The sequence below is a fragment of the Podarcis vaucheri genome (genome assembly GCF_965113315.1).
Source record: "Podarcis vaucheri genome assembly, chromosome: 2".
Lineage (NCBI taxonomy): Eukaryota > Metazoa > Chordata > Lepidosauria > Squamata > Lacertidae > Podarcis > Podarcis vaucheri.
In genome coordinates this window covers 128,459,718-128,475,366 of record NC_138760.1, presented here as the reverse complement: position 1 = coordinate 128,475,366, position 15,649 = coordinate 128,459,718, and the positions used below count along the sequence as shown (strand labels likewise).

Here is a 15,649-nt window from a genome sequence, read left to right as displayed (position 1 = left end):
GCTCCTGTCTCTGATATGTTAAACTTTTAATGCATCTAAGCGCCTGCTCAGGCAGCATAAATATCACAGTAAGTTATCCCCAGATAATGATCTTCATGGTTGTATTGAGGGTGAGGAGGGTTACAAACTGTAGGTCCAGTTAAGAACAAAAATGGGGAAGGTTATTGTTTTCACGAGTAAGCCCACACCAGCCTTCAAAGAACCATATTAAATGCATAATAAATGTTAATTCAGCATTAGAAAAGTGATAAAAGGTAGCTGTAGCTTGTCTGCTTTGCAAAGATCTGACTGCATGGAACTGAGTGCTGAAACCGAATGCTCAACCTTTACATTGGAAAGGAAAAGACTGCCATCCTATACCCACTTACCTTGGTGTAAGCTCCATGAGCTCATTGGGACGTCTGAATATTGCAATATAAGTCAATAAATGTAAATTTTGCTTTGACTGGTGATATGCAGTCCAGCCCTTGAATGAAACAAGGATATCAGTGGAGGAAACCATCAGGAAGCTTCAAGGACTTCATGTGCCCTTGCCTTGACTCATAGCTGTCAACTTTTCCCTTGTATTTGTGTGTGTGTGTTGGGGATGCAGTGGGGTTAGTGCTGGGAACTAAAGAAAATATCCCTGGAGTCAAATGGAGTTTCCAGGTTACACTGTACTCATGTAAGCATAGAATAGATTTTGCCTTGGAGGCTTCGTAAATCAGCTTGCAATGATGGTGGGTGTTGCGGGAAAGTTGCCAGTGGTAGTTTCCAGCCTGAAAATGTTATTTTAAATTGCCATCCTGCTTAGGCATAAAGGAAAGGGTTGCCTTTTGCTGCAGAAAGAGAGTTGCCTTGTCAGTCCCTGAGAGAACCATTCTCGCCTTAGTCTCGAGGAGCAGTGTCAGACCAGGGAGATTCATTCTACCAGTATGGGGGAAGCAGTTCCGGAAGGAGAGTTAATTCATCCAAGGAGCAGACGTATGGGAAAGTTCTTAAACAGAAAACAAAGCCAGAAACAGAAAGGGCATATGTTCCGGATATTCTGCCGTACCCGGAATCACTCCCCAGAAGGGTCAACTGATTCATAAGTCACCGATGTGTGGATAGGTGTCCGAGCCTGAGTGCTTGTATTGCAATAAATCTTCACACTTGTGTGTTGTGTTATCAACATGGCAGCCTGGCTCCTGAGACCTATTTTCCTGGTACTGAATCTCAGATAATCTACTCTAAAAGTGTAACCTGACGTATTAAAAAATAAAAATAAAAAAGACATTGTTTAGGTAATCACTCTTTAGTAATGCACTAAAGCACATATGTAACTGATCAGCAATAATGACTACACTCATGAAATGTACCTTACCCTTCCCTGATCATATGTGTATGTGACAATTATTAGGGAAGATGGAAGATAGCAGTATTCATAGGGAAAATGGATCCCTCCCAAGTGTGGAAAGTCCACTGCAATTCCAGCTGTAGCTTCCATGTGCTTTGAGTACCTAATCTGGAACTATATTTAGTGTCATGTAGGTGAGGAGATGTGATTTGGGCTGGCCAGAACTGTTTTACTCAGAAATAGATAAACATCCTTTAAGTCTAATTCTGAAATATCTTTTGGTTGCATTTTATCCCCCCCCCCCAAGAAACAGTCATTACCCTAGATCTCACATTTTCTATCCCCAGGAACCACCTGAAATGGCTGAACATTACTGGGGTCCATGTTTGCAAATTGCTAAATTATCCATCACGTGTTTTCCTTGTGACAAATGACTCTGCTTTCTTCATCATTTCCTGTCCTAATTCAAAATGCTGGCTTTGACCTATAAGGCTTTATAAGGGACATTCTATTTTACATCAGTATCACTGGGTGGGAGAGGAGGTGCTTTTGTGCCCATTAAGATTTTTTGAAAAGCTTTTCATGATACAGACAACCCCTTCCCCAAAGTCCAGCTATGTCAGGACTTGGGTAAGGTATAGGTCAGCAATTAAAACAACAGAGAAGTCAGTAAATTTAACACTTTATTCCAAGTGAAACAGAAGCAGTTTGGCCTAGTGATCCCAGTAACCCTTCTCTGCAGCTTTTGCCCTGATGGGGTAGTTGTGAGGACCGAAGGCCCCCACCATCCCACTGCCCTCTAATGCTACTCCTCTCCAGGGTCTATCCCAAGCAGTTTCAATCTGCACCTTTGCACAACTGATTTCTGTTCAGCCTGTTTCATTTCTCTGCATGTCCTTAGAGACCAAGCGAGAGAGAAGCTGGGTGCAGCCAGAGGGAAGAGGAGACTCCATGGCTTTTGAAGCAGCCTATCTCTCTGTCTCCTAGTTCCACACGTCTCCAACCTCACTTTCTACCTCAGAGTCTGAACTGTCCTCTGCCTCCGACTCTTCCTGCTCACTAAAACTTGTTACCTCACCTGCGTATTGTTACCCTACAAAGGGGGTCTTAGTTCCTCTGGTTATTCAAGTGAAAAGAAGAGAAACAGTGTGTGGTAAGGATTCCATTTTATGCAAGCTGCAGCAGGAGTGGCCCAGAGGATATCTCCAAAAGCTGGGCAACTTGTATGCCCTTCAAGGCACTTTTATAACTGTTTCTATACAGTGGTACCTCGGGTTACAGATGCTTCAGGTTACATATGCTTCAGGTTACAGACTCCGCTAACCCAGAAATAGTACCTTGGGTTAAGAACTTTGCTTCAGGATGAGAAAAGAAATCGTGCAGCGGGAGGCCCCATTAGCTAAAGTGGTACCTCAGTTTAAGAACAGTTTCAGGATAAGAACGGACTTCCGAAATGAATTAAGTTCTTAACCCGAGGTACCACTGTATATGATTACCTCATGCCCGATCTTTCCAAGCAATATAATTGGATACCTGAGCACGTGGACAACTCATGAACCCCTCAAGTTCACTTCTAATTGGGTACACCAGAGGTTTTCAATCTTTTTGAGTCCACAGCTCCCTTGACCAACTCCATTCTTTTTGCGGCTCCTCAGAAGCCCAGTTATGTCACCCCTCGCCTGCAGAGCTGGCAGCCCCTCACCCCTTTTGGAGCACCCTCCCTTCTGGAGTGTCCTTTCAGCCTTCCCCCTCGTCTCCTTGGGAGTCCTCTGGGCAGCTGTCACCACCGCCCCTGGTCCCTGAGCAACGCCACGCCCCAAAGAGAGGTGCTGCCAGGCCTGCATGGTGGAAAGGCTCCCCTTTGGCACTTGCCACTCAGCTCCCAGGCAGGCCTTGCACCCAGATGGCCAAACTGAACATCTGATAAGAGGTGAATTAGGAGGGGAGTTGAGAGACAGACCAATAGCTGCTGCCACTGGGAGTATCTTGTGATGCACATGTAAGAGGCTTGAGAAATGTTGGTTGCTTCTTTCTTTCAGTGCAACGCCGCCGCCCCCCCCCCCGTTAGACCCAACTCGGTGAGCCTGCCCTGTGCAGAAACAACCGTAGCCAAGACGTAAAGACCAGCAGCTGCCAATGGCCAGTTTGATGGATGACAAGGCAATAAACAAGCACTTCTAAAACATTAAGTACAAAAGGTCTGTGACTAGTGATGAGTTATTATGCATTGATTTTTATTCTTGCCAACATTCTTATTTAGACAGGCCTACTCAGATGTTTATAAAACTTGTAAGAGTTTTAATTTGTCTTAGTTTATTCTATAGTGGTTTTGCCATTTATTAAATAAAAGGATAAATTTGTTGTTTTATCCTTTTGGAAACTGCTTTGGAGGTTTTTCCCTACAACGAAGTGGAGCATAAATTTTATAAAATTAAATAAATAAATGGGATTTACCATGTGTGAAGCTACATTTAAATGAGAAGTACTGCAGTTCCATTGCTGCTGCACTTCAGTTCAGCTATAAAATAATATATTAAGTCAGATGCCATCTTTAGTTTTTGTCGTCAGATGCTCCTTTGTATTCAGATCAGGCCTGAATATGATGATGTAGCACTTTGGGATGAAGATACAGCCCAGGAGACCAGCACTTGAGGCCAACATAGAGAAGACCTGCACGGCTACCATGTATTTCCCCTTTGTGCTCAGGTAAGTGGGAACAAAGGACACCCAAACACTGCAGAAGACCAGCATGCTGAAGGTAATCAGCTTGGCTTCATTGAAGGCCCCAGGTAGCTTCCTGGCTAGGAAAGCCACTGTGAAGCAGATAGCAGCCAAGCAGCCCATGTAGCCAAGAGCACCATAAAACATGGCAACAGACCCTTCATTGCATTGCAGGATGATCTCTCCAGGCTGAGACTGCATGTCAGAATCTGGGAATGGGGGAGACACCCCCAGCCAGGAGCTGCAGATGATAACTTGAACACCAGAACAGGAAATGATAATGGAGTTGGCCAGACTCTTCCCCAGCCATCTCCTCACCTTGTTCCCGGGTTTTGTGGCCATGAAGGCCAGCACCACAGTGATGGTTTTAGCCAGTACAGAAGACACAGCAACTGAGAAGATGATGGTGAAGGCTGTTTGTCGGAGAAGGCAGGTCAATTTCCTTGGCCGGCCAATGAAGAGGAAGGAGGACAAAAAGGAGAGAAAGAGAGAGATGAGGAGGATGTAGGAGAGGTCCCGATTGTTGGCTTTGACAATGGGAGTTTCCTGGAATCTAATGAAGATTCCTAACACAAAGCTTGTGATTAAAAATAAGAGGAGGGCAATGGAAACCAAGAGGATCCCCAACTTGTCTTCATAGGCTAGGAAGCTGATAATCTTGGGGACACACTGATCTTGGTTCTTGCTTGGATGCTCATCTTCTGGACATTTCTTGCAATGGTCTGCATCTGCAATGATAAAGAGTTGCTTCATTGTCCTATGATTTTTGTTCCATGTATCATACAGGTCTTTATATTAGTCTCGATTCCTGAAGATGCCATAATATATTGGGTGGCAGCTTATACCAGAGACCTAGAATGTCCTAAATCATGCTATTGAGACTCTAGTTATCACTCTGTCTACCCTTTTGGGTCAGCCTCTTCTAGTTGGTGGTAATCAAGACTAGGATGACTATCTCACTGATAATTATTCGGTATGTACAGTACCTCTTTATATATTTTGTTTTACTGTTTTACATCCGTGCAGGTTGCTCAGTTTTGTTGTCATTCATTGCTAGCAATGCCTTCTAGTCCATTTCCAGCTGATGAACTTTATTCCGAAACAGTGAACTGTTCCGGATACACTGTCATCTTCAGAATTCCTTTTTAGACTTCTGAGAGACGTCTTCCTTTGAGACTTCCATAGGACGTCTTCCTTTGAGAGACAGATTGGCGTTCCTCACTATTCAATGACCTGTTTGACTCCTCATTTGACTCTTATATATACAACAGCTTAAAGTCACTTGTATATTTTGTGAGATGTACTGTATGATAGATACATTATTTTGTAGTGGCGTATTAGCATATTTTGAGTGACATTGTAATTAATTATATATCCACTACCAGTTATTAGCCAGTGTGTTGCATTTGCATTGATTGTTACATTTTGCAACACGGGGTTGTGTTTGTCTTCTAGTTGGTGGGACATGCCTGGTTCTGACAGGGCTTCCTTTCCCTCTGGAATGCCTTACCTTCCTGGGTGGAGATGGTCCCATTGGGACATTGAGCACAAGCATAGCAGCAAAGCGGCTTTCCTTCTTGAATCACTTTGACGTATCCAGAAGAGCAGCTTTTGCTGCACCTTGAATGTGGAAGTGTCTAACCATAAAATGAAGGAATATCAAATAAAAAGTGTTAGGGATGGGTCAATAAGCCACAGAACTGAGTAACAGGCAAAGAAAATACACAATCACTCCTCATTTTACTAGAAAACTGAATAAACTGAATTTTCTGCCCCACAGAAAAGGGTCCTTGTAGATTAGACGAGAGACCCATTATTTTCTCAGGATGTGAAACCACCTATCATTGATCTGTTGTAAATGTATTCTCTAAACTGATATCTAGTCCAATCTGGGGGCAAATTAAGCAGATGAGATGGATGCAAAGCTTCACTGCCACATGGAAGATGGAGCAAGCTTGTTTTCTCCTGCTCCGGAGTTACAAGTTACAAGGAAGGAGATTCCAATTAAACATCAGAAAGAACTTTCTGGTCTCCCTTGGGAGGTTGTGGACTCTTTCTCTGGCACTTTTAAAGCAGAATTTCGGTAGCCATCTGTCATGGATGCTTTAGCTGAGATTCTTGCATTGCAGAGAGTTGGACTAGATGACCCTTAGGATCCCTTCCAGCTGTGCAATACTATGATTCTATGAAATGAATTAGGATGAGAAGAGCCTTAATATTTACTACAGTAGGGTGAGGGGCTCACCGGGTGTTTCTGCAAATAACCCCCACCTAGTGTTCTGAAGTGCTTTTGAATTATGGTGCTGGAGAAGATTCTTGAGAGTCCCATGGACTGCAAGAAGATCAAACCTATCCATTCTGAAGGAAATCAGCCCTGAGTGCTCACTGAAAGGACAGATCGTGAAGCTGAGGCTCCAATACTTTGGCCACCTCATGAGAAGAGAAGACTCCCTGGAAGAGACCCTGATGTTGGGAAAGATGGAGGGCACAAGGAGAAGGGGACGACAGAGGACGAGATGGTTGGACGGTGTTCTTGAAGCTACCAGCATGAGTGTGACCAAACTGTGGGAGGCAGTGGAAGACAGGAGTGCCTGGCGTGCTCTGGTCCAGGGGGTCACGAAGAGTCGGACACGACTAAACAACTAAACAACAACAAAGTTCTGAAGGCACTGAATAACTGGGATTCTTAACCCTTGGTTTTCCTCACCTGAACAAGCTGTGCAAGCCACACAATGGCATCTTCGTCAATGCTGAACCTTTTGTCTGGAGGTGCTTGCTGCTTGAGACTCCCAATTTTCACAGAAGCCACAGAAGTGTTGGGCCACACCACCCTGGTAAAAATATCAAAGTTGGCTGCAAACTCCCCATCCCCATCCATGGAGGTGTTGTAAGATCCAAAGTTCCTCAGAAATGAGTGGAACTAGAACGACACATGAATAAAAAGAGCATCGCTTCAGTGCTTCCCGTTTGGGGATGGGACAAAACGTGAAATTCTTTTATGAGAAATTATGTTTTGTTGCTCTGGTTGTAAGCAAATTTTGCACAATGGTTCTAGAGATCAAGCTTCTGACTCTGGGTAGGCGGCCATGGAGGCTTTTCAGCACTGGATCACCAGATATACCAATTCTGCCTCAAAAGCTCACTCCACTGCTCCTGCTGCTTGAATGGACAGCCCCTTCCCCTCTCTTCTCTTTCTCTCCCGTTCACTTGCTTGATTTCTGGGCTTGGTGGGGAAAGCACCTGCTGGTTGTGGCACCTGCACGATTCCCCCACTGTTACCCTGTCATTCTTGCCACAATTTCCACTTCTTATTTTTTATCCATTTTCCAAATGACTACAAATCCCAAATTAGCAATCTTAGAAAATTAGAATATTAAACGAAATCAGAAAAACAAGGACTGCAAATAGAGCAATATTGGACCTCTGAGAAGTAGAAGCATGCATATGTACTCAGTACTTGCTTAGCGCCCCTTTTGCATCAATTACTGCCTCAATGCGGCGTGGCATGGATGCTATCAGCCTGTGGCACTGCTGAGGTGTTATGGAAGACCAGGATGCTTCTATAGCAGCCTTCAGCTCTTCTGCATTGCTCAGTCTCATGTCTCTCATCTTTCTCTTGGCAATGTCTCATAGATTCTCTATGAGGTTCAGGTCAGGTGAGTTTGCTGGCCAATCAAACACAGTAATCCCATGAGCATTGAACCAGGTTTTGGTACTTTTAGCAGTGTGGGCAGGTGCCAAAGTCCTGCTGGAAAATTAAGTCAGCATCCCCATAAAGCTCATCTGTGGAAGGAAGCATGAAGTGCTCCAAAATCTCATGGTAGATGGCTGTGTTGACCCTGGACTTAATGAAGCACAGTGGACCAACACCAGCTGATGACAAGGCTCCCCAAATCCACACAGACTGTGGAAACGTCACATTGGACTTCAAGCATCTGGCATTGTGTGCCTCTCCATTCTTCCTCCAGACTCTGGGTCCTTGGTTTCCAAATGAGATGCAAAAGCTGCTCTCATCAGAAAAGAGATTTGGGGAGCCAATCATCACAATTATAACAAATAAAGCTTTGACATATCTCGCTTTGCATGTTATGAGTCTATCTCATATATTAGTTTCACCTTTTAAGTTGAATTACTGAAATAAATGAACTTTCACCTGTATGTCCATGATGTTTCACCTGTTCCTACTCATAATCTTAATTAGTCTCTAGATGACTCCCCCAGTATTTACTGATATTCTCATTCATCAGCTTCCCCTTTACACCCCTGCATACAGCAAAAAAATCAAATGCAATGGTACCTCGGGTTACATACGCTTCAGGTTACAGACTCCGCTAACCCAGAAATAGTACCTCGAGTTAAGAACTTTCCTTCAGGATGAGAACAGAAATTGTGCAGTGGCAGCCGGAGGCCCCATTAGCTAAAGTGGTTCTTCAGGTTAAGAACAGTTTCAGGTTAAGAGCGGACCTCCGGAACGAATTAAGTACGTAACCTGAGGTACCACTGTAAACCTTAATATATGTTCCATAACAGCAAATGCAGTTTCTTTTTCGAAAGTCTGGTGTTGTATCCCAGCTTCATATGTTTTTCATATATCTATAAAACAAAGTATGGAAATTATTCCTGCATTGCAAGGGGTTAGATTGGATAGCCCTTGGATCCCTTCCAACTCTAAGATTCCACGAAATGTAATTGATTATAGTTACTGTATCATACTATATATTTCTTATTGTACCTCTTGCACTGTCCTTCTTCCTCTTTTCCCCCTTTCCCTTTCATCGCTTTAATACACACACACACACACACACACGTTAAATCTGGCCGCCTCAGAAGTTCCTCCACCATGGGTTAGAAATATAAGAAAAGGTTGTTGCTTTTTCTGTAGCAATGCCACCCCCAACCCACAAAAAACAAACAAGCCCTGATTGGTGAGATACCCTTCCATTTTATTTTATTTTTAAATGATATTTATTAAAATTTCAAAAGAAATTACAAAACTAATTAAAAAAAGTAGAAAAAAGAAAACAAAAGATACAAAATACAGAGGAAATAAAAACAATTAAAAATAAATCCATCTTTCCATGTCTTGCCTTTCATTTACTTGTTTCCCTGACCTCCTCACACCTCCCTTTTTTGTATTCCAGTTCGAATGGTTATTTCAGCAAATCCTTTCCCTCTTTGTTTTTATCTTAATTCTTTATCTTAACATATCATTTCATTCCGACATCATTTTAGCATTCATTAATTTTACAATGTTTCTGTAGGTAATCTTTAAATTTCTTCCAATCTTCTTCCACCGACTCTTCTCCCTGGTCTCGGATTCTGCCAGTCATTTCCGCCAATTCCATATAGTCTATCACTTTCATCTGCCATTCTTCCAGGGTGGGTAAATCTTGTGTCTTCCAGTACTTTGCAATGAGTATTCTTGCTGCTGTTGTAGCGTACATAAAGAAAGTTCTATCCTTCTTTAACACCAATTGGCCGACCATGCCCAGGAGAAAGGCCTCTGGTTTCTTCAAGAAGGTATATTTAAATACCTTTTTCATTTCATTATATATCATCTCCCAGAAAGCCTTAATCCTTGGGCATGTCCACCAAAGGTGAAGAAATGTGCCTTCATTATCTTTACATTTCCCACATTTATTATCGGGCAAATGGTAGATTTTTGCAAGCTTGACTGGGGTCATGTACCACCTGTATATCATTTTCATAATATTCTCTCCTAAGGCATTACAGGCCGTGAATTTCATACCTGTGGTCCACAACTGTTCCCAGACAGCAAACATAATGTTATGTCCAACATCTTGTGCCCATTTAATCATAGCAGATTTAACCGTTTCATCCTGAGTATTCCATTTCAACAGCAAGTTATACATTCTTGATAGTATCTTAGTTTTGGGGTCTAACAGTTCTGTTTCCAATTTTGATTTTTCCACCTGGAAGCCAATTTTTTTGTCCAGATTGTAAGCCTCCCTTATTTGATAGTAATGAAGCCAGTCTCGCACTTTATCTTTTAGTTTCTCAAAACTCTGCAATTTCAATTTGTCTCCTTCTTGTTCCAAAATCTCCCAATATTTCGGCCATTTGGCCTCCAGAATCATAGAATCATAGAATCATAGAGTTGGAAGAGACCACAAGGGCCATCAAGTCCAACCCCCTGCCAAGCAGGAAACACCATCAGAGCACTCCTGACATATGGTTGTCAAGCCTCTGCTTAAAGACCTCCAAAGTAGGAGACTCCACCACACTCCTTGGCAGCAAATTCCACTGTCCAACAGCTCTTACTGTCAGGAAGTTCTTCCTAATGTTTAGGTGGAATCTTCTTTCTTGTAGTTTGGATCCATTGCTCCGTGTCCGCTTCTCTGGAGCAGCAGAAAACAACCTTTCTCCCTCCTCTATGTGACATCCTTTTATATATTTGAACATGGCTATCATATCACCCCTTAACCTCCTCTTCTCCAGGCTAAACATGCCCAGCTCCCTTAGCCGTTCCTCATAAGGCATCGTTTCCAGGCCTTTGACCATTTTGGTTGCCCTCCTCTGGACACGTTCCAGTTTGTCAGTGTCCTTCTTGACCTGTGGTGCCCAGAACTGGACACAGTACTCCAGGTGAGGTCTGACCAGAGCAGAATACAGTGACACTATTACTTCTCTTGATCTAGATGCTATACTCCTATTGATGCAGCCCAGATTTGCATTGGCTTTTTTAGCTGCCGCGTCACACTGTTGGCTCATGTCAAGTTTGTGGTCAACCAAGACTCCTAGATCCTTTTCACATGTACTGCTCTCAAGCCAGGTGTCACCCATCTTGTATTTGTGCCTCTCGTTTTTTTTTGCCCAAGTGCAATACTTTACATTTCTCCCTGTTAAAGTTCATCTTGTTTGTTTTGGCCCAGTTCTCTAATCTGTCAAGGTCGTTTTGAAGTGTGATCCTGTCCTCTGGGGTGTTAGCCACCCCTCCCAGTTTGGTGTCATCTGCAAATTTGATCAGGATGCCCTTGAGTCCATCATCCAAGTTGTTGATAAAGATGTTGAATAAGACCGGGCCCAAGACAGAACCCTGTGGCACCCCACTAGTCACTCTTCTCCAGGATGAAGAGGAACCAAAAGCTCCATATTGAGCTTTTTCTGAGCCTTGGCTTCCATCGGTGATAACCACTTTGGGGTTTTGTTTTCAAGTAAATCTTTATATCTTATCCAGACATTGAACAATGCTTTCCTGACAATATGGTTTTTAAATGCTTTCTGTGCTTTAACCTTGTCATACCACAGATATGCATGCCACCCAAAAACATTGTTAAAGCCTTCTAAATCCAAAATGTCTGAGTTCTCAAGAAGCAGCCATTCTTTCAGCCAGCAAAATGCTGCTGATTAATAATACAGTTTAAGGTCTGGCAGGGCAAATCCACCTCTTTCCTTTACAGCGGTTAGTATTTAAAATTTTATTCTGGGCTTCTTGCCCTGCCAGACAAATCTAGAAATGTCTCTCTGCCACTTCTTGAAACAGTCCATTTTGTCCAAGGTGAGATACCCTTCCAAAATACATAAATATTAAAGAAGTGGAGAGTGGTTGTGGGATCTCCACAAAGCCTGTTCTAAATAATGATAGAACACTTTTGCACAGTTCATTAGTACTATCAGTGATGGGAAAAGGAATACCTGCCATGGCTGTAGCCTCTGAAGCCTCCGCCCGTCTCCTCCACCCATCATTGCCACCTGCTTGGATCTGAATGAGTAAGCAGCATTTAAGGCATGTGCCACAGCATACGCACTGCTATAGATGTTGTAGTTGTCTGGAGAAAGACTCTGCACAAGAATATCCAGGGGCAATTCCCCTTTTTGTTCACATCTGAGACGTTCTTTCACAGAAAACAAGTGCTTTGAAAAGAAACAATCAAACACTTCCTTCCAGTAAGGAACTAAGCGACTGAAGTCAAAATTGTCATGTTTTAGGGCAACCTCTGTCTGAATTAAGAAGGAAAAGAAACAGTGGCGGTGCTGGAAATGTAATCTCCAGTTAGAGAACGTTGGGGTGATGTCCCACAAAGCTGTTGTGATCCAGACTTTCCCCTCAGTGGACTGTAGCGACAATCTTAGTAATTCATTTATAAAGAATATTCTGCTGAAGAAAGAACGAGTCTCTGCATAGTGAACAAATACATTGACTTGTCTCCATGTGAGAAATGAATCAACCTGAATTTTCACTAAATACCGAGTCATTTCTGGGATTCTGTATGAGAAGGCAGCACAAACACCATTCAAGGTGAGCATAGGGGTCAAGGACCTCATGAACCTTTCTCCGTTGTCATTGTCTGGAGCAAAGAGACCGATCCACGTCCATCTGAAATGGAGGAGCAACTTGACAATCCCTGAGTATTGGTGGTCATCTTTGGGGATCATCCGGTAGAAAAAAGGGAGATGAGTTTTATCATTGATGTCATGGGAGACAAACCCATAACTAACCTGGATGGGAACAGAAAAGAAAAGTGTTTGGCTTGGCTTTGTTTGAATTTCCTGAAATACAGGTCTCCTCTCCATAACATAGGATTCTGTCAGTCCAGATGGACAGAAGGAAGGAAGGAAGGAAGGAAGGAAGGAAGGAAGGAAGGAAGGAAGGAAGGAAGGAAGATTGCTACTAACAGAAACTTTCTCCCTCAGACAGCCAAACTTTAACATTTTAAAGCAAAGTGAAATTAGACTGCTCCCCAATTCACACCTGTGGGATTTTGTAGATGCCCAACATGTTCGAAATATGGAGAGAGATTTCAGAGTCTGCACCATCTAAAACAGCCAGCAGGTTATTCTGCCTTCCACACCTGTAGTTTGGAATACTTGCATGACCGGTGTAAAGCAGCTCTACCATGGCGTCGTATGTGATTCTTGTATTGTCATAGTTCTCAAATATATTGTAGCCCAGGGTGATGTTGGGTAAGAGCCTGGGATTCTGGTTGATCTCGTGGATGGCGAGCAGGAAGGCCAGATTGTGGAGTAAAATTGTGTATCCTTCTCTGCAACAAAACATACATCTCACACTCACCCTCCATTTAATAATATATGTCACAGTCATAGAATCAGAAAATGGTAGAGGTGGCAGGGACCCCAAAGTCTAGGCCAACCCCCTGTAACACAGGAATTGCTTATGGCCATTCATCCAAGCGACCCATCACATTTGCAGTCTCCTCTTGCTCAAGACCCTGATGTTGGGAAAGATCAAGGACAAGGGGACAACAGAGAACGAGATGGTTGGACAGTGTTCTCGTAGCTACAAACATGAGTCTGATCAAACTGCGGGAGGCATACAGGAGTGCCTGGCGTGCTCTGGTCCATGGGGTCACGAAGAGTCGGACACAACTAAATGACTAAACAACAACAACTTGCTCAAGGCAGCACATATGTGCCATACCTCATGCCACCATTTGACCCTGATAATAACTCTTTGATGTAAAAGAAGCCACAGGAGAGCCAAAGACTTCGTGGCTGAGGGCTGATGTGCACGTACATCTCCTCAGTCGAAATCCCAAAACTCTAGCCACTACATTGCACTGCCATGATGTACATTGCAGAAAGGGAGTGGGCTTGGGGAAATTGCCATTCGAAGGGCATTTACAACTACTATTCTATGATTGTATGATTTCTAGACAGTGAAAGCACCTTGAATTTATTTTAGGAACAACGCCCGTGCTTGATCAGAATCAGAATCCCAATTGCCAACCCTGAGTGAAATGTTTCTTTATTAGTTATTAATTGATTTATTAGTTTTTTTGTATACCACCCTTCACCTGAAGATCACTGGGCAGTTTACAACATGAAAATACAAAATGAGAACACAAAATACCTATTAAAAACAAAAACCAACCAGTAGTCCCCCCTCCCACAATTTTTTTTAAAAGGTCATAAGAATGTTAATCAGCCGAAAGCCTTGGTTAAAGAGGAATGTTTTTGCCTGACCATTTTATATTGCTATAGGTTTTAAGGGGAACCCCCTTGCCCCCCAAAAACCAAAGGGAGAATGCAAGCTGCAGAGGATTTCCTGGGCTGGCCTATGCAAAACAGCCTGGCTGAGCTAGGAACCTCAAGGAACAATAGAGGGCTACTGCGGGACATTGGCAGTGCAAGAGAACTTTACCTGAGGTGTGAACAGAGACTAGGGATTTGGGATTTGAGTTTGCCAGGGTAACAGGCTGTGAAGGAGGGAAGGAGGAGTTTTGGGGGAAAGGTTGCTGGGAGGAAGAAGGAGGAAGAAAGGCTGGGATCCATCTTTGGGAGAGGTTGGCTAGCAGAGATGCCTTGGGCTCCAGGACTAAGGTGGGGTACAAACCTCTCTCAAAAGGACCATGAACTCCCCCCATGCAGACTGATGGTGTAAATATGTGAATAAACCATTTTTCTTAAAGCCACGATAGTCTCTGCTGTGCCTCCATTTTCCAAAGGACAACAGACCCTGTGTGAGTGCCTGGTACCCCATGGGCTCTTGCTACCACTAAGCAGAGAGGTGGGTGGCTCAATCTTTAGCTACTTAGAGGGCAATTGACACCTGGACTTTGAAGCAGCAAGGAATAGGCCGTGCAAATCAACACTTTTTAAGAAGAAGAAGAGGAAGAAGAAGAGTTTGGATTTGATATCCCACCTTTCACTCCCTTTAAGGAGTTGGGCTCAAAGAATCAGTGATATAAACAACGGTTGCCATGGGAGACCCCAGTAAGTGTTTCCCTGTCAAACTGGGCTGTAGCAGGTTACTTTCCCTTCCCTTATTAAATGGTTGCAATCCAAGGAGGAAAATAACCTTTAATAGACAGGGTGTGTGTGGGTGTTTAGATGTGTGTAGGTGTGTGAGAACCTCTAAGTGGTGTACACAGTGTACAATTCAAAAGCAAGATCCAAAGACTTTTCATGTATGCGACAACAGCAGCACGAATGCTATTAGCCCAGAGATGGAAAGAAGACAAAGTTCCTATCAGAGAGGAATGGCAGATCAAGCTGTTAGACTATGCCGAAATGGCAAAACTGACCGGAAAGCTCAGGGACCAAGAAGACAAAAACTTCAAAAATGAATGGGGGGGGGTTATAGTCTATTTAGGAGACCCCTGTAAGCAGATGAAAACATTAGCAGGATTTTAATCTCACTTGTAATGTTACAAATACTATGGACAGACTATGGCATAATATGCAGTTGAAAACGTCAACATTAGAACCCATGGAGGGGATGGGGGGAAAGTCTCGAGATTCAGAGAAATCTCTTTATATGGCTATGTATTGGGTTTTGTTAGGGATGCGGGTGGCACTGTGGGTTAAACCACAGAGCCTAGGACTTGCCGATCAGGAGGACGGCGGTTCAAATCTCGGAGACGGGGTGAGCTCCCGTTGCTCGGTCCCTGCTCCTGCCAACCTAGCAAGTAGATAAATAAAATAAATGAAAGCAAGATCCATTAAAATGAAAATGCAGCTTAAATCTGAAAGAACAACAATATAAAATCAAATAAAACAGGTATTCAGGGGATTCACACACATACATCAGGATACAATTCTTATGGGTCATAGATTATTGTCTGAACTGAACCTCACCAGCTGGTGAAAATAGGCTGATTGCATGGCGCTGGAGGGTTCATATTCCAT

At 43.3% G+C, this 15,649-nt stretch overlaps 1 protein-coding gene across 1 annotated transcript; it reads right to left on the bottom strand.

The window, feature by feature from the left end:
• Positions 1-3,856: 3,856 nt before the first annotated feature.
• Positions 3,857-13,537, bottom strand: LOC309526225 (vomeronasal type-2 receptor 26-like; the record flags this gene model as incomplete). Its single annotated transcript, XM_082212139.1, has 6 exons — positions 3,857-4,767; positions 5,550-5,676; positions 6,747-6,959; positions 11,696-12,499; positions 12,753-13,044; positions 13,440-13,537. The coding sequence occupies 6 exons, from the start codon at positions 13,535-13,537 to the stop codon at positions 3,857-3,859; spliced, it is 2,445 nt and encodes an 814-aa protein (XP_082068265.1).
• Between the last annotated feature and the right edge of the window lie 2,112 nt (positions 13,538-15,649).